The following is a 26,437-nucleotide window of genomic DNA, read 5'->3' as shown; positions in this document are numbered from 1 at the left end:
CGTAGAATATCCCTTTGGTCAGTTGGGTTACCTGTCCTGACTGTGTCCCCTCCCATCCTTCCATACCCCCTCACCTTCCTCTCCAGCTTGGCAATATGAAAAGCAGGAAAGGCCTTGGCTCTGTGTAAGCCCTGCTCAGCAATAATTAAAACATCTCTGTGTTATCAACCCTGTGTGCAGCATAAACCCAAACCACAGCGTGACACTTAACACTGTGAAGAAATCTAACTCTGCCCTAGTCAAAACCAGCATACATGGAAATGGAATGTTATCTGACTTGGTTGTACTGTGATACCACATCTGAAAAGAGAAATGCAAAGAAAAAATGCCTCAGAAGATGAACCACTTAAAAGAGAAAATATAAAGAAAAATGACTTTTTTCTTTTATAGTAGACACTGATATTAGTTGGATGACAAGAAGTAAGAAAAATCTTAGTGTTTCTGTAGAAAATATTTAAACTTTATCATTTTCTTCCTGCTCTCCTAGAGGAGAAATTGAGTAAATATTTCATCTTAACAGAGTGGGACTTTTATTCGTTTTAGGATTTAACAGTTCATGAAGGCACTCAGCTATCCAGTGTGACGTTAGAAGATGTTTCTGCAGATTCTGAGATAAACTCAAATGCAAGACAGTGTTTCCAAGGAAAGTCCTCAGAAGCAGAAAGCAATGAAAATGAAAAGGGATTGTCAGATGTCTCCAAACCGGTTTCAGATTCTAGTACAGGGTAAGGTTACTTCACTTCATTTGAGAGGAGAAATGGTTCGAAGCTATCAGTATCTCTAGGTATTATACCATATTACATTCAACTTTGGCATTACAAACAAGTTTTATATATATATAAAGCATTCTTATCAAGACAATACTAGACTTTAACTGACAAAACCCCAAGAGCTTGAAAACATTAAATTCATATGCTCTTGGATGTTAATTTGATCTTTGGACTATTGTCCTAATTTTCAAAAAAATGCACTTTTCTATCTTCTCCATGTTGGTCTCCACAGTGCCTCCTACTGTGCTTTTACAGATCCTTGAGTACAGGGTCTGGTTTCCTATTAAAGTGCCTCCTAAAAAAATAGTCAACCACAGGTATATTGTAAGTCTTCTGGTAGTTTTAAACATGATTAGAGGAAGGTATTTTTAAAATGTATTTATCACAGTAAAATGTCTCAGCTTGTCTTCCAGGTCTCAAGTGGAAGGGGCAGTTAACTTCTTTGCTTATCTATTTATAAGATACAGAGGCATTTAGTGATGATCACTGTGTTTTTATTGGCTCTTTTTCATGTCACTAATGTTGTTATTGCTCTGCGAGCTTTATACAAGGATGCCATAGTCCCATGTCTTTGTTCTTTTGCTTGTTTTTGCAGGGAATCTCATCCTCAGAAGGAAGAGGAGAAAACTGTTGTATCATCTGCTAGGCTACTGAGGATGCGATTCCAGAGACCAAAGCCAAATTTAAGAGCAGCTAGTAGAAAGGAAGTTCTGGATGTAAATAGTAAAAGTGCATCGCAGAAAGATACCAACAAGGAAGAAAGTTTGACGCAGTGTGAGAGTGAATGTAGCATCCCTCCTGACACAGATGTAAGGCTTTTGTTTTTTTCCTTTAGTTATATGTGAGCTGTTGGTTTTGTGAAATGAAGTACTGATGATTTAAAAAAATACAAAGTTAACTTTTTGAAACAATTTTTTAAAAGCTTGAATTTTCTACCTTAAAACTTGTGTACTTTTCACTTGGTCATATGTGAGGAGAAGAAGATGACTCACATATGATGATATGATGAATCTCTTGTTACATGTCCAGATGTCTTTCTGACCCAAAGTGGCATTATAGAGATGACAGGGAAGAAAAAAAAAAAGTATTAATGGAAGATGGCACAGATTTCAGGCTTTGTTGTCTTAAATAAGAAAGGTGTATTTGTCATGGAAAGACTGGAAAATCATTAGTGAGCAGTTACAGAGGAGTTTGTAGGAGAGTGCAAAAAACTCTTGAGTTTTTCAGAGTGTGGTGTATACCAAACTTCATAGACATCATAAACTCTCCTTTTGGTTTATTATTACAGCTTTTTCTGGTTCTTGTGTTTACATTTTTCAGAAAGCAGGAAAATGTGAAGCCTTAAATGCACTAGAATCCTTGGAAAAGCAGAAGTCAGTTTGCTCTCAGGAGGCTTCTGAGAGGCCAAGTTGTAAGTCCCCAAAAACATTTTCAAGATCAGAGGATAGTGGACTGGAGATCTGCCTATCTGAAATTAGCCAAGATGACATTTCTACTACTATTGCAGGGTAAGGGCTTACCTACTTTTGATCCTTGACTGTAACAATGAAAGAATTTTACAAGGAAATTATTGTGCCAGTGGCTTGCCATCTGGCAAACATAGTCTAATGAAAATACTGCACAAAATTTCCATTCTCATAGTTTAACATCAGTGATACTGCAATTTCAGTAGCTTCTATGCTAAGCATGACATTAATGAACATTCATTTTATAACTGTTTCATCATCTGAAAGACTGGATTAATTTCATGTAAGCAGGGAAATATTAGTTTGCTTATCAAAGAAACCATGTCAAAACTGCTTTGGTTTTATAGCAACAGTGTCATGGTTTGACACTGGCACAATGCCAGTGCCCCCATGAAGATACCCTCTCCCTGGTAGCTGCTGTGAGATGTGACCAGGAATAAGCAAAGCAGGCTCCTACTTAGGAAAGAAAAGAAAACAGAACTTTATTAACTACTCTACAACTACAAATAAAAAGGAACACACACACAGGGAAAATGAAAACCTCACAAATGCATTTCCTCCTCCCCCCACCAAATTTCCAACACAATACATCTATTCCTCAAATCACCAACTCTTGGTCCGGCACCACCTTTTAGACAATCAATCCTCAGTTCATCAAGAGGAGAGGAGTCCTTCTTGTGCCATGGGCTTCCCCTGGAAACACAGCTGAAGCCTCGTGTGTTTCTGTGTCACTCGTGGCACCGCCCGGAGTACATCTGCCATCGTGACCTCTTCCTTTTCATGTCCAGTGCTCTCACCACTGAACACGGACCAGAACTGCTTCTAGGGTTGTCTTTTTTAAGGATGCTTTGTCCCGATCCAAAAAAGGCACAGTCTCTCCTTTGGGACACCTGTCCCCACAATCTCTCCTTTGGGACACCTGTCCCCCCCATATTTTTTCACCCCCTGGGGCCGAGGGGCACCAACACTGAACCCTCTTGGTTCTGTGGCCATTGCCTCCCCCTAGAATGCAGTCTCTGTGTCACAAGGAACATGGTTCTGTCCATGGCTGTACAAAAAGAGTCCAGCAAAAGCCACTCCATCATCTCTTCCCACTAGGATTCTTCTCTACTCTTCTACTATTTCTCACTCGCCCAGACCTCTCTCACACTTGCACATTCCTTCCTCATCTTCCACTCTATCTTCTAGGAGAGGTCAATGATCTGTAAAGTTCTCATTCTCCGAAAAGGGGTTAAAAGCTCCTACAAGCGGCCGGCTGCACCCCCCCTTCTTCTTCCCAGCCGTGCTGCCGGCACAGGCCCATGTTTATCCAGTCTCAAGGTCACAGTCTCAGGCACTGTCTCTCTCTCTCTATCTCTCTCTGTGTCTCTCGGGGGGGGCTGCGCGATGGCTCCCGGTGTCTCTCTCTCTCTTCCACCCCCGGGCTCAGGCCTACCTCTCCCGGCCACATGGCTTTTCCCCTCCCCCTGCCCAGCCAGCACCTGGGCCGGGGGAGAGACCCGAACTCTTTCCTGCCAGAAACCCAAAAGGACCCTCCCAGGGGAGAGCTCTGCTTTTAACCCTGTGTTCTCAGAGTCGGATCCATGTCCTAACGGCCAGGTTAAATGCCAATATTAAAGCCTGAATATCCATTGGCCCAAAACACAGCATCCCAAAAAACACATTTCCTGTCAAACCACCACAAACAGGTAGTCAATAAGTTGGTTAATTCTGTTGTTGGAAATATTTAGAAGACCTGTGCTTCAAAATTTTTACTGGAACAAATTGTTGTTTGTAATTTAAACTCAGCTGAGCTTTTAGTTTACAAGATTTCTTCTCAAAACTCAGTGGTTTTTGTGTGTAATACTAATGGACCTGTGTTTGTGTTTGTACTAAGATTTGGATTATTTTTTCTGTCTTAACTTTGCGTTGATGACAGAAACAGCACTCAAGAAGAACATCAATGTGCACCTCTCCCACCTATTCAGCTGGCACAGAACAAGACGTACAAGCCAAACTTGGTAAGAACTATTGGAAAGAAGGAGTTACAAATATCAGGAAAGGAGAGCAAGAAAAAGCCTGACGCAGAGCAAAAAGATGAGTTTGACAATACTGTCATGGTAAGCCTTAATAAGAGTAAGGCTTTCCCTTCAAAGTTGGCTTGAAGTGCATGTTCACTTTTATAAAGTGAAATGAAAACATTGAAGTTGGGTTGCCTGAAGCTGAGACAATATATTCAATAAAAAAAATTCCCAAACCCTGGTAAGCTGAGGTATTGTAGGTATGAAATCAGTGAGGTCTACAACTTGAAGTATTAATTATTTTTTTACAAATGATCTGCTTTTGATTGAATTGCAGGATGGGGAAAACAAATGCACATTTATACAAACTCTAGAATAAAAATGCATAAGAATTAGCTTTCTTTTCTCATTTCATCTTTCCTGTTTAGATGAATCAAGTCTGTGTTGAGCAATCTATTGTAATGTCTCAAGTGAAGGCAGAGGACAGCTATTTTTATGAAAAAGGGGTTTTATTAATTTGATAATCTTTAACTGGCTTAATCACTACAATACCTGATACTCCTCTATTTCATACAAGTAAATGACACTGTATCCCCACAAATACTTTACTAGGGACTTGTAAAAGATGTGGAAATCCTCAAAAGCCATTTGCAGTGTGATGTGTTCTATGTAACTGTTCGTTGGGTGGCACATGAAGCATGTCACAGATGTAGGAATATCTGTGTAGACTTGCCTTAGATTTGGAATACAGCTAAATTTTGCAAGAGTGACTGATGTTTTGGAGTGATTATAGCTGGTTTTGTTATTGAGCCTATGAGAAGTACTTGTGTCCTGCATTCATCTCTCATCTTCTATTAGTGCCACAGTTGGCTCACCCCTAGCTGGGATAGTTCCTTGTGGTTCAGCTTTCCCTGCTTTAGACCTGAGGCCTGTGAACCATGCACATGCATCTGCTCTGTACTGGGCAAATCTGTAGAACCAGAGCAGGTCTGATGCTCCTCTTTACTAGTCAAGCTGTCAGGCCTGAAGTGTTGAAGGATGTGTTTGAGGGGCTTCTTCGTGGAACCAGTGTGGCAAATAGAGATGTGAAGCTTATTAGGCCTTCTGGATCTTGAGGCTATGTTATTGTGGTTTGGGTGTGTCTGTGCTGCCCTCTGCTGTGTCCAGTTTTCAGAGGTTTTCCATTTGCTGAAGTATTTTGTTTCCACAGTGCTTCATGTTTTAGGGAATTGATTGAATACTAAATAGATGAGTGTTTCCCATAATGCTTGGGTGCACATAGTGTTTAAGAACTTAACTCTAGGTATCCCAGGAGTATGAAGACTTCTGTTCCTTTTTGCATGTAACTTGAATTATGATAACATGATTTTTACCTTTATTTCAATTGGGAAAATAGCTTAGTTTCTATTTTTGTATATTCAGTATATGTCTGTTTTAGAAGCTTGTGTACTTCTATTTTTCTTCATGCTTCTTTTACTGTAAATTAAAGGGTGAAAATGAAGCTGTATTGTGTCAAGCAGATGTATTGAGCAAAGAGGAACAGGAACAGCAAGAGGTGCCTCAGGTGCTCTCTATTTCTGAAACCTTATTGTCTGAACAAAGCAGGTGAGGTTTGAGTTTAGCAAAATAGCATTTGAAAAGCTTTTGTCTGTGCATAATGAGATACCTTTGCAAGTGTCAATTCTTCTGTTCCTTGTCTTTTGTCTTTCTACAGTACTTCATTTTCAGTGCCTACAAACAGCTTTTTCCAGTGTTTTCAGAGCACATTTTTTTTTGCCTGCACTCTTGTTATTATTTATCTGGTACATACTTGATCTGTATGATCTTATAGGTCTTCCTGACCGAGATTTTTATTACTTGGTCTGTATTTGTTTAAGTAGCAATCACATGTGTAAGATTTGTAGTAAGATATGTAACATTCAAATTTTGCAAAATGTGAGAGACTTGACTCTCATTTGTCCATCCATATGTTCTTCTATTTTACTGCCACTGTTGTTGAAATAAGATCTTAAATGTGTGTTAGACTGCTGATACTTTCATGTTGGTATGGTTAGCAACACGACTTGTTTTTTATGTTAAAAATGCCTTGACAAAGACATTTTGTTATTTTTGCTCCAAAGTTAACCATAAATGAGAAATGTATTTGAAAATATGATTTTATTAATCTTAAACAAAGCAGTCTGGTAGTCTCTTGTGTAAGTGTTAATTCAAAACATAAGCGCAGAAGTGCTTTTTTTCTCTCCCAGCCAAAGTAAAATGTGTATTTTCTTTAAATTTATTTGTTTTGCTTTAAATTCATCAGTACTGAAAAACTTACCTCCCAAGAAGGCAGGCTAAGTGCTCTGAAACCAGGACAACTCATAAGGATTGAGTCTCCAAGAGCTACACCAAACCTAGAAAGAACGTACAGCAAAAAAGGATCTCCAGTAGTACAAAAACTTACTGCCCCAGATGAAGAAGAAAGGAATCATGGAGAGAATCTGCCTGTGACAGAAGAATCTGAAAACCTTCTCTCCTCAAAAGTGAGATTCTATTTCTGACTACACTTACTGATTCTTGGTTCCACACTAGCTTTTTTTTAGGCATCTAAATAAGCTGTTGTAAGTACATTAATTAATTTCAGCCTAGTAAGAATTCCTGTTCAGTATTTGCATGCTATTACAGGGTTTTCCAAAATCCTGTTAGCGACACATTGATAAGACATGCAAAGACTTCACTTGGATTTTGACATTTCAGTCATATTCATAATACACGAGTAGTTACCTGCATGCTGTATTCTGTTGCTGGGTTTCTCCTGAGCTCCTTGGTTGCTTTTCATGAAAGCATATATTGGTTTTAGTATCTGTCTTTTATTAGCTAAATGCCTTCCTAGAGGAACAAGGAGCAGTGATGGTACCATAAACTACTTGGCAGTTTTTAAATGAAGTTTCTTCTCAGGTTAGCAACTTGATCATAATTTGCAATACTTTATTTTACAGGTGATATATTTTGTTGTAATAATAAATAAAATTTTTTTATATCCTTTGCTAATATTGTTGGGCTTTTTTTTCTCAAATCAAAGGATGACATGGACATATTGTTGCTTGTGGGAAATTTGGCTGAGAATGACAATCTAGACATAAATTCAAGAAGCATGACATCAGAAACGCTTTATTCTTCTAAAAAATCACCAAATTATAACAGCAAAAGAGTGCAAGAAGAGTGTCTATCTACAGATGCTATAGGAGGCATTCAGGATACCACAGAAAGGTAAAGTTACCTCTTTTCTAAGTAAAAAATCTTTCATTTTAGCTGGGGTAGAGTTTATTTTCTTCTTATTAGCTGGTACAGTGCTGCATTTTGGATTCAATATGAGAATAACAGTGATAACACACTGACATTTTAGTTGTTGTTGAGTGGTGCTTACCCTGAATTGAGGACTTTTCAGTGTCTCATGGTCTGCCAGTGATCAGGTGCATAAGCAGCTGAGAGGGAGCACAGCCAGAACAGCTGGTGAACTGGCCAAAAGGATGTTCCATACCATGGAACATCATGCTCACTCCATAAACTGGAGGGACCTGGCCAGGAGATGCTGAACACTTCTTGGAGACGGGCTGGGTGTCAGTCAGCAAGCAGTGAGCAGTTGTGCCTCACTTGTTTCCTTGTGTTTTATTCCCCTCTGTCTGTGTGTCTGCCTCTCCTTTTCATTATTTTATATTTTACTTTGTTATGATTATTAAACTGTTCATATCTAAACCCACAAGGTTTACCTTTTCATTCCAATTCTCCTCCTCCCTGGGGTTTGGGGACTGACTGACTGCATGGCACTTGTCAGCTGTGGTTAAGATGCGACAGTACTTTAAAAATTTTGTGCATTTGTCCAGTTGTTTTTATACAGCGCTTGCTTCTGGAGCTGTACTAGTTGTTATCTCCTATGTGCTGTGCAAGTCAATAGGTGGCGTTCTTAAGTAATAGAACAGTTTTTAAAAGGATTAGGGTTTTTTTTCCAAGGCTATTTTTCTTTTTAGAAGGTACTTCATGGGTGAGAGTAGAAGCAAGTAATCAGGGTTTAGTTGTCCGAATTTCTCACTAATAAATTCTTGGGGTAAAGTGCACCATGAATGTGGACCAAAGACTGAGCAATGCCATTTGCACTCCCTTATAATTGAGAACTGACAAGAAGACAGCAAGCTCACCTTGTTTCTGTAAGATATAGTCTAAGTCTCTTCAGTTCTTCTTTCCAGTAGTAGAACTTCCCGTGATGAAGCTTATAATCTATGTGCAGGATGAGGCAGATTGTGCCACTTACTTGCGACAGCTCTGTGTTATGTTATAAGCTACCTTTTGCTCAGTCTTAACTTACACAGAGCAGTCCCAAATCTATTTTAAAATTTTGCTATTTTCTGGAATTAACTTCTGGTTTGCATCTGTACCTAAAACTCTCTAAAATCTCTTCCATAAATTATGTTGAAATCATGTCCCAGAGGCTTTGTGCTAGCAAGACAAGGGCCTTACTTGACAATCTTATCATCTTCTGTGATGGTGGACTTTCACAGATTCACAGAATGGTTGAGGGTGGAAGGGTCTGCTAGAAGTCTTCTGGTCAAGGCACCTAGAGCTGATTGCCGAATACTGTCTGGACAGCTTCTCAAATGTCTCAAAAATCTTGCCAAGGATAGAGACTCCACAGTCTCTCTGGGCAGCCTGTGCCAGTGCTTGGTAACTCTCACAATGAAACAGGATTTCCTGGTGCTCAGAAGGAACCTCCTGTCTTGCAGTGTTTGCCCATTGTCTCGTGTCCCATCACTGGGCACCCCTGGGAAGAGCCTGGCTCTGTCCTTTTTGTGGCCTCCCTTTGAGTTTTTGAGTGGAACTGTTGAAGAGGGATCTCTTCAGATCCTTCAGAGAAGGCTCCCCATGAGCCTTCTCTCCAGGCTGAACAGGTCCTGCTCCTTCAGCTTTTTGTCATAGGAGAGATGCTTCCAGCCCTTACCATCAGTGTGGCCCTTTGAGGGGCTGTCTCCAGTGCATCCAGGTCTCTCCCACCAGGGAGCCCAGAACTGGTCAGTCCTCCAGGTGTGGCTTCATCAGTGCTGAACAAGGGGCAAGGATCACCTCCTTGGCCTGCTGGCAACACTTCTCCTGCTGCAGCCCAGGTCACCATTACCTGTTTGTACAGCCACAGCACTTTCCTGCTTCATGTTTAACTCAGAGACACCAGGACAGCCGGGCTCTTTTCTGCAAAGCTGCTTTCCACCAGGGTGGCTTGCAGCATGCAGTGGTGCCTTGGGTTGCTCTTTCCCTGGTGCAGGACTTTGCATCTCCCCGTGCTGAACTTCCTGAGGTTCCCGTAGCCCACTTCTCCAGCCTCTCCAGGTCCCTCTGGAGGCCAATATAACCTTTGGGCGTGTCTGTCCTTGGGAAGCAATTCCTTCTAGACTTGCCTAATCTCTAAACTTGCTGAGGTTACACTCTGCTCCATCATCCCGATTATTTTGTGGAGATGCTGGACAAGAGTCGATACAGTATTAACCTATGGGGCACAGTGTTGGTTGTTGGTCTCCAACTGGACTTTGTGTCACTGATCACAAACCTCAGAACCTGACAACTCAATCAGTTTTTAATGTACTTTCAGTCCATACTTCATGAGTTCAGTTATCAGCATGTTACAAGAGACAGTGTTCAACAGTGTGAACAAGCTTTGCTGGAGTCCAGGCAGACACTATTTACTTCCCTCCCTTTATTTATTGAGCCAGTCATTTCATTGAAAGATGTTATCAAGTTGATTAAGCATAACTTCCCCATTACTAATCCATGCTAACTACTCCAAGTTAGGTTTTTTTTCATGTGTCTGGAAGTATTTTCCAGATTCAGTTGTTCCATTGCCTTCCCAGGGACTCAGATGAGGCTGACTAAATTGTATTCTTCTGGATTACTCTAAGTCCCTTTTACTCAAGCCATGAGTTTAGAAGGCCAAGATTTCTCTCTTACCAATCTGAACTTGTTTGAACAGATGTAAGAATTGTATCCTTTTTGAAAGCAGTAGAACCTTGAGCACTGGAATTAGTAAATATAGTGTTCCTATGGCTGCTTAATTTTGGAGACCTGTGTTGGTCTGACACTTTCCAGTCTATCTGACCTTATGTTCTTTTCTTTCCTAAAATCTTTCCCAAAACTAATCAGGAAGGTCCTCTACTGCAGACGAATTATCTTGCTTATGCAGTGGGGTTTTTTTTCTTCTTTTATGTTTTTTTTTTACATGTAGCCAACTAAGCAAATAAAAATTCAGAGCACAAGTTTATTTCTAGCTAGAAGTACTAAATATCTGATAGTAAGCCAAACTTATAGAGTGTACTTTGTAGTTCTTCAGAAGTAAAAGTTAAAACATATTTTTGTAGGTCCAGTGATAAATTAAGTTCTGGAGAAGAATGTGAGCAGAGAGGAAGGGAACCCCACTGGAACCCGATGCCAGACCTAATGAGACTTACTAAGAAAAGAGATTATCCTGAAGAGCATGAAAACAGAGAAGAGCACAGTACTGAGAGAAATGAAGAGTTTTTGGTGTTATTAAAAACAGGTGTTTCAGGGGTAAGTGCTTATCATGTATTTTGAGCCAGTTACACCTCAATCCTTTTGCCCAAATTCTTAGAAAGATAGGTGGCACAGAAATCCAGTATGTGGCTGGAAAATGTTAATGTGATTATTTGATTTTTTAAAAATTCACCATTGGAAACTATACTGAATAAATGGAATTAGAATTTAAAACCTATGGAAATACCTAATATACACTGTTGTCTTAAGTTTGATGGTTTATATGATCAGCAATTTGCATTGTAATAAATATGTGCTAACACTGTTGAAAAATAATTTACTGTTTGTTATTCATTGAACAATGGAAATTAAGGCAGTTACCTAACTTCAGATACTGTCTAAAATCAGTGTTAGTATACTTAGAAATTAAAATGAGTGTGAACAAAGTTCAGACCTTCTTTAATTTGCTCAGCAGGCCTAACTTAGCCCAGACTAGTTCCATCTCTGTCTAATGCTGGATAACTGGGTCAAGTTTATCTAGTGTTCCTTATTTTTTATATGTATGACTAAAACTTCTAGTTAGCATATTCTTTTAGCCAAGTATCCATAGTGGATAGAACTGTGGTTGCTGATGTTTATCTGTGTATATGTTGAATAATATTCAAATGCTTTTTTATAGAGTATGATAGTTTTTTCTTCCTACCTTGTTCCCAAGGCAGAAAAAAAATAGTTCCTGCAAATTGTTCTTTAAATTAATAGGTAATTTTAGAAAGTTATTTATCTTTCCAGCTCCTAAAGGGTTGTTGCTCTTGATAAATTGAGCATGGTGTTGGTCTATTAACTACCAGCTGCACTGCGAATTCAAGTATCATAGATAATATCAGTTAATGACACCTCTGCTATAGAACCCAAAATTAAAGACATCAAGGAAAAATATCCTAAGTTATCAGAGATGACAGCTGGGCACATTCTCAAGATCCTCAAACTAAGTTCTTGAAGTCACCAAAACCAGTTACAAATGTTTGGCACTTAATATGGTAATAATAATCTCCTCTGTACAGGAAAACTCCAGTAGTACAGTGGAAGCTGGATCCTTCTCAGAAACTACAAGGAAACACAGTTTTGCAGAAAATGTTGAAGAAACATCTCATAAGAGAATTAGGCTGGACATCACACTCCATTCTCCAGGGATATCATCAGAGAGTGAGAGACATGCAGAGCAAGATAATGATTCTCAGCTTTCTACCTCACAAGAAAAGTGTCCAGGGAGTCTCACAAGGTAAAACAGCTGTTTTGCTTTATAAACCAAACTCAGTTGATTGATAATTATTGGCCATAGTTCTGCCATGTGTAATGTGAGGGCATGCAGCATGTCAGTTTTTGTGTCTTCCATCTGTACTTAGCAGATGTGTGCAGATGCTCCTTTGTCTCTTACTCTGCCTGTATTCTCATAAAATGAACACAGCCAGTACTTTCACCAATCTATCCCATGGTTTCAACAGAAATTCCTGATTTTATAGAGGAGGACATGACAGTATCCGTTTTTGGGGGCACAGGATTGTGGGATTAAACTAAAGAGAAACTTAGTGCCAGTAGTGTCCTCTGCTACCATTTGCTTCCACTCTTCACCAGTTTACCAAGGAGAATGTTTTGGGGGCAAAGTTTGTCATTGCTTTTGGTACTCTGAGTGATTGTGCTCATGATTTTAAAGGAGGAAACTGTAGGTAACTGATTATTGAAGAGAATGCTGTCTGAGAAACCAAAGCAGATACGTAGTTATCACCTAACAGTTTCAGTTTGTAAACAATAGTCTGATCAATTAAAGTATCATAGTTGGGGGCTTCTAGTCTAGCTTTAGCAAAAGACAACTGGAACTGTTCCTATGACTTAAAAAGTATGTGACTTCCACATCCCTCAAAATTAAAATTATTTCATACTTTTTCTAATCAAAGAATTGTGTTTCTTGCAAGTTTAATTGTGAACATTTCTAGCATTTTGAAACTGCTTAATACATATTTGCAATAAGTACCTTATGTACACAGGAAGAAGTTAAATTTCTGATTAAATGCTTATTTGTCACTAATAAGTTAAGAAGTAAATAGTTTGCATTGTTGGTCACAATGATAACTTATTTTTTTTAATTGAGTTTATTTTGATTTGTAGTATCCCTCTCTTTGGAAAGTCTTGGATTTCATTGTTTTTGTTCTATACTTTAGAAGGCAGTTCAGGCGATCATCAAAACAGATGGCACTGCCAGAGCATGTGTTGGAGGCAAAAACGGCTACTTCTTCTGCCTCTGAATGTGAGGCTGATTGCAGTGAGAAGGGGACTCAAAGGCAAGAAGCTAAACTGAGTGTTACCAGAGACAAAGGTTTGAAAACTACACAGAGGAGAAAATCTGGGAAGGAGCCCAGAAGTTCAAAGATAACCTTTGTCACCCTCCGGGCTTCTCAAGACGAGGAGGAGGATGAGGAGGCAGATGAATTTGAACTTGATAATGAAGATGAATGTTTTGCATCAGAGGAAGTAAACAAGGCTCCAGTGTTTGTTCCTATAGGTCTTCGATCTCCAAAACCAATTCCTATGCAGATACAGGAAACTGTGGAGGAGGTATTGTGTAGCTGGATTCTATATATGTAATTTTGTTCTGATTGTTTCAGGATTTTATTCTAATTGTATCTCTGGGTATTTGGGTTTTATCTGAGTTCAAGTTAAGAATGGTGTTGAGAGTAGCAGGGATGTTACTTGGCACATACGCTTGGTTTTGAACTTAATACAGCCTCAGCCTAAAATCCAGTTATGTAATTATGTTTACAAACTGTATATAGGTCTGCAGGGAAGTCACCAGTTTGTTTATTGAGATTAAATATAGGCCCAGACTCGATCCTTGTCCATGTGTTTTGAGGCCCAAGATGGATCAAATGGAGCACTTCAATTTCATATTTGAATGTTAGGAAATGAGGGTATGAGGAAAATGTTTCTGTATGTCATGTCCCCCTTGCCAAGAAACTTTTACCTGTCAGGTAGGCTGACCTGACCAGCAACCAGGCACACTCATCTGCTTGCTTACTCCCTTTTCCTGTGCGACAAGGAGAAATTAGGAGGGCGAGAAGATTTCTCTGTTGATATAAAGACAGTTACATACATGAAGGAAAAGCTGCATGTAAATGAAAAACAAAATAAGGAATTTGTTTGCTGCTTTCCGTTGTCAGATTACTTCCTGGGAATCAGGGCCTCGGTCTATGTAAGAGTAACTTTGGAAGACAAATGCCCTAACCACAAATGGCTTCATCTTATCCCTCCTTTCCCTGGGCTTTTATTGTTGAGCATGTCATGATATGATACAGAATTTCCTTTTGATCAGGTTTGGTCAGCTGTACTAGCTGTGTGCTCTCCTGACCTCTTGCTTACCCCTGGCCTCCTTGCTGGATAAAATAGAAAAAAAGCATTGACATTGTGCAGGAATAGCAGAAACACTGGCATGTTACCAACCATGTTGTAGTTAAAAATCCAGAAGACAACATTATGTGGGCTGGTATGAAAAAAATTAACTTCATCCCAGTCATGGCCAGTGCAATCAATCTTCATCCTTTATTTCATACCATTTGTGTCGTGCTTAGGTCTTACACCATCCAGTAGAAGACATTTTCCTGTTATTTTCCCTGTCATTGCTACTTTCCATTCACTTCAGTGCTTTTTGCTTTCTAGTGCTTTTTTTCATACCACTACTGCTAGTCCTCTTCTTCTCTTTGCCCATTGAAATCCTGCATTTTATTGTCTCCTGAATGAATCACACTGTTTCATTCTCCAGATGAAACAGCAGAATAATTTAAAGCTCAGTCAAAACATGAAGGGATTTCTAGAATGATAATTGGTGGCAAAGTTGCCATATGGAAACTTTTGCTGAATCCTTGATTTCAGAGATGTAGAGTATATATAATGCTTGGGGATTACAATCAAGTTGCCTAGTTTAATGCTTAGGAGACATGAGTACTAGTGAGGAATGTGGTTACATGCCCAAGGACCTAGTTGTTGTAAAATTTAAATAGGTCAGTTGAAAGTCTGTAATGCGCAAGCCTTTGAGAGCAACCAGATTGAGCAGTGTTTTCTGTAAGAACTTCCCTGGAAATGTCATAAACTTTCTGTCAAATTTCAAGTCCTCATTTCTGAAAATGTCAAATGTCTGAAATTCTCAGTGAAAATACCTTGCTGAGGAAGAAAAAAAAATACGTGAAATGGTGAGTGGGTCTGTTTCTATGTGTCTGCATATTGATTCCCTATCTTGCTTTGGAAATAAGTCTGTACTGTTTTTCCATCTTGAAGACTTAAAAAGTAGAAAAAGACTAAAAAAATAAGAAAACCCATTTGAGGTAAACAGTCACTATAAAAGATCTCAGCTGCATAGCTTAGTTCAGTGGAGAAGTGAGTGACTAGAAACGAGGCCTTAGGTTGTCTGATGCTTCCACTTAGCTACAGGTAGCAGTACCTGTTCTGCCTTCTGTTCATACCACTGCTTCCTTCTCAAATCAGAAGGTATGATTTTTGCAAAGGATTTCTCTAGATGTTGAACATCTGTTAAATATGTGAGGTTTATAAAAATTTGCATTTGACAGATTTTCTTTTGCATCTGATGAACTCAAATACTTGTAAAATTACTTTTACAGCTGGAAATATCTGTGAATATCCCAGATGTGCAGGTGGCTACTGATGCTGAAAGTCTTTCTTGTGCTTCTATCCAACCAGTAGTACAGAGGGAAGAAGAAAGCACCTCAACAACTGTAAGAATGTCTTTTGTTTGTTTCATTGGTCATACAAAGCTATTTCAGCAGTTTCTTGTTGCCCTGTCTGAATGTAACTGCATAGCTTTTTAGACTGGTACCTGTAACACACAGATGTGAGGCACACCTGTGGGAAAACTGTGTTAGTAAATATTGTTAGCCTTAAAACCAGGGAAACTTGTGGGCACAGAATTTACATGTAAGCATTAAAGAAAAATTATAAGGTAATTTTATATAGAGCTTTGATATTGTTTTTCTTTGTATTTAAGGAAACAACCATACATGAAAACCCAGATGTGGACAAAGGTAAATATGAAACAATCTTGCTTATGTATTTCCTGTTAACTTGCTACTGATATACACATTTCCCCCTTTCTTAAAATATGTTTCCAAAGGTGCCACCATCTTGACTGAGAGGCTCAGCTGTGTCCTGCAGTGGGTCAGCTGGAGCTGGCTGTGTCCAGGGCAGGCCCCTGCTGGCAACACCTTGCCACCTGTATCCAGTACACCCTTAAAGGCAGTTGTGTTGCTGCTCAGTGTTTTAATAGTAGTTTGAATTTGCTGGATGAGAATGGCTGCTTGCCTACAAGCATTTTGATTCCTAAATAAGGTCAATTTAAAAAATACGTACTTCACTGTATTGGTGGTAGTGTCAAATACTTTTTGAATATGGGTAAGTCGGTTTCTAGTTAATGTGGTTGTGACTTTTAATGTGTGTGAACAACTTCACAGGAATTAACGATGGAAGCACTGAAGCTGCTATGACTTTACTTGCCATGGGTGATCCAAATTTCCAGTTAAAAACAAGCACTGAAGGTATGGTCTGATTTATGGAACAAAGCCTTGCTCTTGTGCTTTCTGGGTCCACCTAAGGAGGGATGGAGCAGTGACTGCAAAGCTCTTCCACATGCTGCTGCATAGCAGGAAGTCAAGAGTCTTTCATGCTTTTAATCCTGTTGCATTGTAACAGGTAGTGAGTCCAGCCAATGCAGGTTGGCTGGAAACAGGCAGGCATCCTACTGAATACTGCCAACAGCATCACTGCTAGAAAGTTGTTTCTGTAATCTTTAGGACGCACATGTTTAAATTGATATGGGCACATAAACTGGACAAAAGAAAGGGATCAAGCTTAAATGACTCTAACTTTCAGTGATCTTTTCAGACCTTTAATAGCATAGCCTTTTCATCCTAACTAGCTACAACCTGAAATTACCTGGGTTTGTTATAGCTTTTGTGTACCATTTATTATCTGCTTTCATTTGCTGAATGTTACTTTTTGTGTTCTTACTACAAAAAGTGTTCTCTTAGGATTGTGTTTATCTGGGATTTCAATCTGTGTCTTTGGAGAATAGAAACTGTTAAATGAGGCTTGAAGTTATATAGCTTTATATACATGCCAAACCTGAGTGTTTTAAATGAAATTTTCCATTCTGTTTATTGTTATAACCAGAACAGACACATATGTTACCTGCTCAAGATGACTTGGACACAGCTCATAGCCTTGTAACTCAGGTGTACTCCAAAGAAAATAGAACTTCTAGTCAGTATTCACTTGCTTCAGACACTTCTGTCAAGGAATTGCTGCCTTCTGAGGATGGAAACAACATCAATGTAGAGCATCATATCACTGGCACAAGAACAGGGATAGAAGAATATTCAGAGATGGATGCTACTGATACCAGGTTAAATTACTATTTCATTTTCTTTAGTGAGACAGATCCTCTGGCACTGCTTACTTTTGCTAGGTTCTTTCTGGCATTTTTATCAATTTGCAAGCAGTCTTGCTTAAGTAAAGGTCTCTCTGTTAATGTAATGTAGTATGTAATCTGCAGAAACTCTTCTCATCTCTTTCTTACTACTTTCATGAAGTGTTTTTATTTAATTTTGGGTATCTACAACTGTTTTTTCTCATGAAATTAGGTTTACTGGCGGAGGAAGGGGAGAAAAAAATATGCAAACTAATTATGCACTGGATCACTCTTAATTACCAAGCTCTTTCTTGCAAAGTTCTCTACAGCTAATCAGACCAAGGCAAATTGCTTAATTGTCACTGCTGCTACGGAGGTGTAGATCAAAGATTTAGAGCAAAGGGATGGCAAGAAACCAGTTGATCTTCCATCATTATGGTTTTAATGAATGATCATTAATAATTTTTGCATTTGTGAATTACTAGACAGCTTCGTGGGACACTTTCCCAGAGAAACATCTGCTGATTATCATGATTTATTTGGAAAACTATTTAAGCTGTTGACTGCTTGAACAAAGTATGAGATTATGCTCTTTGAAAAATGTTAATCCAAGATAGTTTATTTTGCATCCAGTTTAATTATATTATCAAACCAGAACTTTCTACTATTTCATATGTATTAGATTTCTGATCTTCTCCTGTTATTTAAACATAAAGATTTTTCTTTTTTTTTTTTTTTAATTCCTTTACATTAGAAACATACTAGTTTGCAGCATACCTGTCTGTTTCAATTCGCAGATGATTTTTATTTTTTTTTATCTTGACGGGTAGTTTTCTGTCTTCTCTGCCAGTTGCAGCCTACAGTTCAGGTCTTCATTGTCTGATCTACCTCATATCTCTTACATCTTCTCTTCACTAACTGTCAAAAATCAGAAACTCTGTTGATGACATCTTTCCTTTTACTTGTAGTGGTAGCTCTTTGCCTGTGGTGAATAGTATGAGACTGACAGGAGGTGGACACCTGGAGCCTGAGCCAACCTCTGCAATATTGAGGTCCAGTGAAAACATAATGCAGGAGATACTTAATGCAAATATACTTGTGGAACAACTAGAGCAAATTCAATCTGGTAAGCCTGTTTCTTATCCTAAGGCTCTGAAAATGGTTATTCAGTAGATTGACAACTGTTCATGAAATGAAACAAAGCTGAATGTTTTCACTTTCCATTCACATTTACAGGTAAAACATCGCCATTGTAAGATAGGGTACCCATTTGTGATATCGTTTTATACATGAGAATACCTTTCAGTATGAAATTAAATGAAATTTGAATAGCAGGTTTTTTCTGCAGGTATTAAAATACCTGTAAGGCACTTAAATTACTTGAATGTCAATTACAGATTGGCAGAATCTGTAATTATACAAATACAAAAATACAGTCAAATCCACTGTACTTTTTTCTATTATTACTGTCTTTTCCTTCCATTAAAAGTGGAAGAGGAGATAGAAGGAACTGGCTTTCTATTCTTAAAGCAGTTGCAAAAAAGGTAATCTTCAAACTCTTAATTGTCTTCATGTCACTGGCAAAATAGGAAAGGCAAGATGAGATATGTGTATATGCCTTATTTATGTAAGACACAATTATTCATGTGCACATTCATGTATATGTGTCTATATAAACATACTACAAAACTTTAATTCATACAAGATTATATATAAAAAATAATACAAATATATATATACCCTCAGACTGAAAAGACAATATTTTAATTTTTATTCTTAGAAAACTTAGATCCTATAACCCTGAGGGGTAATGCAGAAATGCAGAAGGTGGAACCAGAGCCAATCAGACAAGCTGCAGGTGATTCTTCAGTTCTTCATGACTTTGCATCTGGAAGTATGGAACTTAACAAGCAAGTAGACAAAACTGAGAGGTAAGAAGACTCATCATTTAATACTGACTTTATTCCTACTGTGTCTTAAAATATGCAGCTGAAGTTCAGGTGTAGTATGTGAGTGTAATGGAAAAAGTGTGCTCACAGACTCTGTGTATGTGTTTATACAGATAGTGTACATTTTAGACTTCAGGTTTTTCTCCTTTGCATGTTCTGCTACAGCTTTTGGAGATAGAACATTAACTTTTGTTTGCTATTTTAGAACTTAGTAATTACCTTGCTGCTTAACTGTCTTTCATGGAACGGAAAGGAAATGTTAATGAGTTGATTAATTTAGAAATGTTAATGAGCTTATAATGCTTCCTGCTTGGTTGTGCTTTCAGTAGGAGTGTCTCCATTAGTGAAGTTACAGAGGCCTTTCTGTGAAATTCTTTATGTAGATTTGTTCAAAGATTATGCATTCTGTTTAGTACAATGATGTAGTCTTTAAACAGGTGCTTTGTTTCCCTGTAATTAGATATTATTCATATTAAATACATTGTAACACAAAATTTAGCATTTGCACAGGGTATCTTTATCTGTTTTCAAATTAACTAGATATATACCTTGCAGAACAGAAAAGCAGATAAGAGATGCATGTGGAAATTCAGAAGATTTAAGACATCAAACTGCATTGCCAAAACCTGAAAAATCACACCTTGGACTAGAAGATTGTCCAAATCCAAGTTCTGTGGATGAACTGTCTGAGCAGAGTCCTTGTCCTCTTGAGCACCAAATACGTACAGTCAACTTTACTCAGGTAAAGAACAAGAACTTAATTACAGTCCAGAAGCGCCCAGATTTTGAAATTCTGTAAGAAAGAGGTTTTCAGTCCAAATATACTCACCAGTTTTAAACACTTGATACTGCAGTGGTAAACGAAACTTGCTTTTTTGCAGGGGTATATCCAAACCATATTTCAGACAAACTTAATCTTTGCAAACTCTCTTTAGAATGTTTCAGTAATAAGTAATACACATTAGCAAAACTGGGAGGAATTTTTAAGAAGTCTTGATGGAAGAAGTTACCTAAGATTCTTGTATCCATTCACTGTGACCAACCTCTTACTGTTATATTTTTGTTACATTAAAATGAAGTTAAAATGTTACTGCTTGGATGGAGCAAAGCAAACTGCATTCTTCGTTATGTTCTTTCTCATTTATTAAAAAAAACCAAGAGTTTTACATGCATGTTATTATATGACATACACAAATTTTGCAAATTTTTACATAGATCTATATCATTTATATTATCATCATGTACATTGTCACAGGTAAACAATATGTCTTGCACATCCATTTCTTTGCAGTTGCTTGTGGGTCTGTGTTCTAGTATAAATGAGAGTTACCTTATTTTTGTCATGAGAGACAGGTTCATTCACAGTTCCCCAGGGATTCTAGTGTTGTGTGAGATCAGTGAGCATGTAGTTACATTGGAACAGCTAATGCATAGTAGCTTGTTTCCCGAGTGCAGCAGGTTGCTGTGTCAAGGCTGATTTCATATAAGGACAATGTGCAAAAATGATGTTGCTCTTACAGGCCTGGCAGAGAGAATATAAGAAAAGGCAGCTTGTGGTAGAGGTGGTTCAATTAATTCCTGGTTTTAGTAAAGGGACAAGCTGTAGAAGGGAAGGGATAGATGAGCTGTAGAGATTCATGTTTTTATTTGGCACTCAGTGGTTTGTTAAGGGTTGTAGGAATCTGCTTTCTTAGTGCCGCTGAACAATTTATTGTGTGAGTCATCTCGACAGAATTGTGCTGTAGGAAATATAAATTTATTTTGACAAATTACTAATATAGACAAGAAGCTGCATATAAATTTTATATTTCCCCAGTGTTTCTTGTCCTTGTTAGGCTAGTACTCTTCAGCCTAGAACAGCTAGAAGTGAAAACTGACAAATGAAATAATGATGATGTGATTGGAGTTTTTGGATCTTCAGCATTTGACATGCTTTGTTTCTTCCTGTTTCCTAGAGTAATTTTCAAGATTTATTAATTTCAACCGTGTTGTTTTATTTCAACTGTGTTGTTTCTAGAATGAAGCTTGTACTCAAGATGCTCAACGACATTGCATAAGCAGCAGAGAAGAAACTTCAGGTACAATATTCAAAGTGCTAATATTCAAAGTTAACAAAAGCCCACATTTGTTTATCTTGCGCTTACTAAAAGATGAATTACAAACCTGAAATTTTCATTTTAAAAAAATTAAATTTTTCATTGACATATTAATCACTCTATTCCATTAACACAAATAATGATCCACAGCATCCACATAATGACATTCCCCTCCCTAGCCTCTTGTCTTTACATTTCATTAATAGAAACTAGACTTAAGAACTATTTGAACAGCCCTTCATTAAGTTTAAGTATCAGTGGAAGGGAAACTTGCTCTCTTTGCCCTGTTGAGAGCTCCTGCTGCTTACTCTGTGGTAGGTATAGTATATAGTTTTTAGAGTCCTTTTTGCACCTCTGACTCACCCAACAAAAACTGAACATGACAGAGGGTGAGAAACTGTAGTTTTCCACAGGCTTAGTGAGCTGTAGTTGCTCATGAAGTTACCAAGTGAATGCTGTTGTCAGAGTTCTGTGAGTAGGAGGGCTGTACTGTGCAAGTGTGGAGCAGAGGGAAAGAAGAAGAGGGGACGTGTAAAACAATCAAACTTCCTTCTTTAGCTGTGCTGAGTCAACAGATTAATGCTTAACTGATGAAGTATGATGAAAGTTACGAAGGTGATGTCTGCTGTTCCCTAGAACAAATTGAAATGCTTGGTTTGGAACCACTGCTTGTCTAACATAGGGGATAGTCACAGTGACAGAGGCCCAGAATACTTACTTTACGTGGAAACTACAGTCCAAAGCTGTAACTCATGAGCTTCTGCAAAAGATCAGGCTAATACTTCTTCTTAGACATTTGTTGCTGTGCTCTATTATTGCCAGAATCTTGGGTGAGGCATCTTAAACTGTGTTTAATTAGATGAAGAATCCAAGCAAGCTGAGGTTGGAATAACAGCTTTACCTCATTGAGATCTGTCTTAAATAATGGACTACCATTGTTGTTTTCCATCTTTTGAAAACTTTACAAATGTTTGTTCCTTAAATTCTAATGGATGGCAGCTGGCAACTATCTGTTAATATCTGTTTGTTGATTAAATTATCTCTGTTTTTCCTCTTAAATTCAAGACTATGCTTTCAGATCCTGTTCTGCCAGTCTGCAGTGAGGGGAAAAATCCTGTGCTTATCTTCAAAATAGTAGACATCTGCCATTTAAAGAAGTAACTCTTAATACCTGAGAGTTGCAATTAAAGATAGAGGGGCACTTGACCACCATGACATACGCTTAATTAAACTGCAAATTGCTCTTTAATGCTAGAACACCCTTTAAAAATCTTCCTCATTACCACGCATTTTTAATATTCCTCATTCTAAATGGTAATCAGGATTCCTCTGCAGTGCATAAGCACCAGGAGATGATGATGTGTATCTCATCTGGGAAGTCAGGAAGCTTATTGTCTCAAGAATATATCCAGTGTCTTTTTCCATGGAGGAATGAATGCCTAAAATTTCAGTACTCTGTATAGGGAGGACATGAAGGGAACAGCATAATTTCATATTTGATTAATAGTTTTTTTGTTACTTATTTCCTTGAAAAAATTATAGTAGTGAATGATGGTCATAGATGTCCAGAGGAAGAACAGACATTCATTTTAACATTGGTGGAAATCCCAGCTGGCTCAAAAGAGTTTGATGCATCTGCTATGGTGGAACAAACTTCAGAACCAGTACTACCAGCCCCAATACTTATCAGCCCTATAAATGCAAGTGAAACAACTGTGACTGAAGTGGAGAGGTAAATGCTTTGTTTTTAATCAAAGTGAAACAGTTTTTGTGTACCTTGATTGTTCTCTGACTGTCTAGTACAGATTAGAACTTCTCCAAAGAAGAAATGCAAGAGGAAGTAATTTTGACAGATGGCTAGAGAATTAAGAAAGTAAAAAGGGCCCTAATTCGATTTGAGGAAGATTCTATAGATGTTTGAAATTTAGTGTTTTAGTTAGCTGAGATTTTGGTGTCATCTTAATTCTGATTTACCCTTTAGAGTAATTCTTCCTTTTTAGTAGAAGTCATTTGCCCATCTTGAGCTTTACTTGGCCTTATGGATACTTACAATGCGAAGCAATTGAAATGAAAAAATCTAAGCATGTTTGCATTTTACATTACTTCAACAGTTTTGTAGAGTATCTGTTTATTAATTGCTCGTCCAGATTATTCATGTAGATGGTTTTCTGAAAAACACAATAAACAATAATTAAAAAATAAATTCTTCTTGTCTTGAATTTGCTATTTTAAAGGCAGACAAGGTGAAAACATAAACTAATTAATTACTCCAAAGAATAATAGCTGGTTTGTCTACTGCAATCCAAAAAGGCTTGAATTTCTTTTACAAAGAGTACCTCTGAATGTAGTGTAACAAAATTTTTAGTTCAACATTACTATACTAAGGAAAGTCCTCAGATCATAACTAGAATGTGATGCAATTACAGCTTTTATATTTTCCTAGTCTTTGCTGCTTCTCTGTATGTCTTATATATGTCTGTATGTTTTTGAGACCATACAGCATGTGGGGGTTCAACTGTGCAGATAAATAATACTGTATTTTAGCATTTTTCTAGGGCAGTTAATAAGTTGCCATATTTTTGCATCATATGAAAAGACCAAGTGGAGTTCAAATAGAGCAGCTAAACTAAATTCAATATGACTAGAAAAACTAACTCCAAATAGCACAACTCCAAATTGTTTCTTGGTAGTAAATGGTACATTTGAAGTTAATATTGACATTAAGCAAGAGAGAGTATCACCAAAGATTCGTGTGTAATTTCCATACTTTATACAAAGTAAGTTTTGGCTTCTTGTACTGTCACAATAATTATTTTATATATCTATAAACAGTACTGAATCCTTGACAACTGCAGCTGGTAAGGTTGCTGGACCTTTGAACAGCAGTACGGATACCAAACAACTAGAGAGTGCAGTAGACCCTGTTTCAAAGTTGCAGACAGCTGAAAAACGGTTGGCTGCTGAGCTTGAAGAGAATGATTTTCCTCCTTCCAAGAAAACTCCATCTACTGTTACAGTGGAAAATAGCCTGGAAACCACTTACAAGGTGAGATCATAATTTGGTGAGTTTTCATCCATGGGGTAGATACATAACACATAATAGAGCATTTTAATTATGTTTATTTTTTAATGGTGTTACTTGCTTAAATATGTATTATATATGCCTATACAATTTAAAAGGAAAATCAACACCTATAAATTGCTTTTAGTTTTTAAATCTACAACAGGTTTTGGGTATTTGTTTATTTATTACTAGGGTTTTTTGAGAATCTGTAGGCTCTCAGGTGTTTTTGAATTAGACTTCCTAGTAGACAGACTGGTAATATGTCTTACTTGGTTCATTCTGCATCAACCTTATGACAATGGCATTGCAGGAGAGGAAACTCTGGAGGTATATTGGGTGACTGGCAGGATGTCTAGGTGCACTGAATGATGTTTTGAATCTGCATTGTGTCTGTTACATGAAGAAGCTGTTAGATAGATATGTTCCTATTGATTCTTAACATAGCAGGTACTAGTTTAAAAAGCAAGTTGCCAGTGAAAACAAGCCACCATCTTTCCAGCATCCTTCTGTGCTCTTTTACAATATGACCAAGCTTATGGCAGCAACTACCATTGATCTTTGTAAGCGGGCTAAGATTGTATAGTGTACCTTGGTGTAGGAATGGGTGGTAATTCCCCAGATGATTCAGAGAGCTTTTCTAAGAAGGGATGGATAACAATCTTCTTCCTTCTTTGATGTCTTATCTCAATATCTTTGTCTTGAGTAATTTGTCATAAGAACATCTTGAAAAGCCTGTTTAGGAAATGAGTTAAGTGATGAAGGATGCTGCACTGTCCTACTGTATCAGTCCTGTGCTTAGAACTGTGCATGTGTGATATGAGTTTATCAACTTCATTGTCTCTTCTGTATTAAGAGCAATTAAAAAAACTTTTTTTTTCTTTTTTAAATACAGGGTTATTCAATTAAATCCACAGATGTGCCAATGGTAACTTCTGGTATGTACGTGTAAACTTGCAAACCAAAGTATAATGAATGTAAACACATCACAACTTAGTACTGGTTGTCATGCTAAACAATTCTTTCTGAGGCCATCTAACACAATAGTAGAAACAAGTTTTCCTGGTACTACACTAATACCACCATTCCATGCTTTCTGTTATAAACTAGGTGTGCTGAATTACATAAATGTTGGTTATTTAATAATGGTTTTAAAAGCATTGCTGTAGCTAGTTTATTGGTGAAATTTGGGAGTTTTTTTTGACTAAACGTGTTATTGTCTCTTAAGCAAATATTTCCACCTGTTAAAGAGCACAAATAATCAAAAGTATTAACTGGCATTTTAACCACACAGTGCCAAAATAGTTTATTTTTATTTTGTTTTGCATTTTTACTGAAAAAGTATGGAATTGTTTAGGAGATCAATCAGCCTCTGAAGAAACAGAGAAAAAGCAAAACTGCTGACAATGCAATCTTCATTGATCTGAGCCAGGGAAGGGCTTGGTGAACTATAATTTTGGCTCTGAAAAAGACCTCTAAGGGAAGTTGTAGAAGGTTAAATGGCTAGGTGACTAGACTGAGTTCTGTGGAGTGTTAATAAAGGATGGGGGAAGTGGGGAGAGTGTGCTGTAAAATTTAAAACCACACTTCTACCAGCTTTTTCCTATAACAGTCATATGGTCTTACAGGCTTTAAAAGTAGACCACGAACTTTTAATTTGTAGTGGTGACTCATAAAAATAAATGGAAAAATAAAACTAAACAAAAATTCAGCCCTTCTGCTGTAATGGTTCAAACCATTTTAATATCATGTGTTTTTTGGGCTCTTGTGTTATCACGGAAGTCTTTGACCCTCAACTTCTTTTACAGGGAATCCTGTTCAAAAAACAGAGTCTACAGAGTCTTCAGCAAAGGAAAAAGTACTTACTTCTGTATTGGTGTCTGAGTCTATCTCACAACTGGCTGAGAAAAGCCAGCTTGAGACTTTGGACAGCTTAGGGAAAGCACCACTTGAGAATACAGCATCTGAAATGGAAGAGGAGGTTATGTCTAGATTAACCTCTAACAGAAGAGCAGAAATAAGTGGACAAGGAAAGCAAGAGAATGTGCTTGAATCTGCACAGTTGGAACAAACTAGAAGCCCAGCATCTTCTTCAAAAACTCCATTACTCAGGTATGGA

At 37.8% G+C, this 26,437-nt stretch overlaps 1 protein-coding gene across 4 annotated transcripts in view; it reads left to right on the top strand.

Annotated features, from left to right (window-relative positions):
* Positions 1-26,437, top strand: part of BDP1 (BDP1 general transcription factor IIIB subunit) — a 54,094-nt gene that overhangs the window by 22,161 nt on the left and 5,496 nt on the right. For 2 of the 4 annotated variants that reach the window (XM_077171444.1, XM_054651558.2), the window contains exons 19-40: positions 544-725; positions 1,366-1,579; positions 2,091-2,278; positions 4,155-4,335; positions 5,726-5,841; positions 6,539-6,758; positions 7,298-7,485; positions 10,614-10,803; positions 11,808-12,025; positions 12,963-13,356; positions 15,411-15,524; positions 15,794-15,830; positions 16,257-16,340; positions 16,975-17,206; positions 18,181-18,338; positions 18,993-19,143; positions 19,717-19,903; positions 21,179-21,239; positions 22,800-22,989; positions 24,090-24,303; positions 25,214-25,256; positions 26,127-26,430. In XM_077171444.1, coding sequence (XP_077027559.1) covers positions 544-725; positions 1,366-1,579; positions 2,091-2,278; positions 4,155-4,335; positions 5,726-5,841; positions 6,539-6,758; positions 7,298-7,485; positions 10,614-10,803; positions 11,808-12,025; positions 12,963-13,356; positions 15,411-15,524; positions 15,794-15,830; positions 16,257-16,340; positions 16,975-17,206; positions 18,181-18,338; positions 18,993-19,143; positions 19,717-19,903; positions 21,179-21,239; positions 22,800-22,989; positions 24,090-24,303; positions 25,214-25,256; positions 26,127-26,430 — 3,866 coding nt within the window. The remainder of the gene's footprint in view (positions 1-543; positions 726-1,365; positions 1,580-2,090; positions 2,279-4,154; positions 4,336-5,725; positions 5,842-6,538; positions 6,759-7,297; positions 7,486-10,613; positions 10,804-11,807; positions 12,026-12,962; positions 13,357-15,410; positions 15,525-15,793; positions 15,831-16,256; positions 16,341-16,974; positions 17,207-18,180; positions 18,339-18,992; positions 19,144-19,716; positions 19,904-21,178; positions 21,240-22,799; positions 22,990-24,089; positions 24,304-25,213; positions 25,257-26,126; positions 26,431-26,437) is intronic. The other 2 variants (XM_077171446.1, XM_077171445.1) reach the window with 2 other exon arrangements.

Source organism: Agelaius phoeniceus, chromosome Z, assembly GCF_051311805.1.
Source record: "Agelaius phoeniceus isolate bAgePho1 chromosome Z, bAgePho1.hap1, whole genome shotgun sequence".
Classification (NCBI taxonomy): Eukaryota; Metazoa; Chordata; class Aves; order Passeriformes; family Icteridae; genus Agelaius; species Agelaius phoeniceus.
The sequence above is the reverse complement of the archived record's forward strand: the minus strand, read 5'-3'. Positions and strand labels throughout refer to the sequence as shown.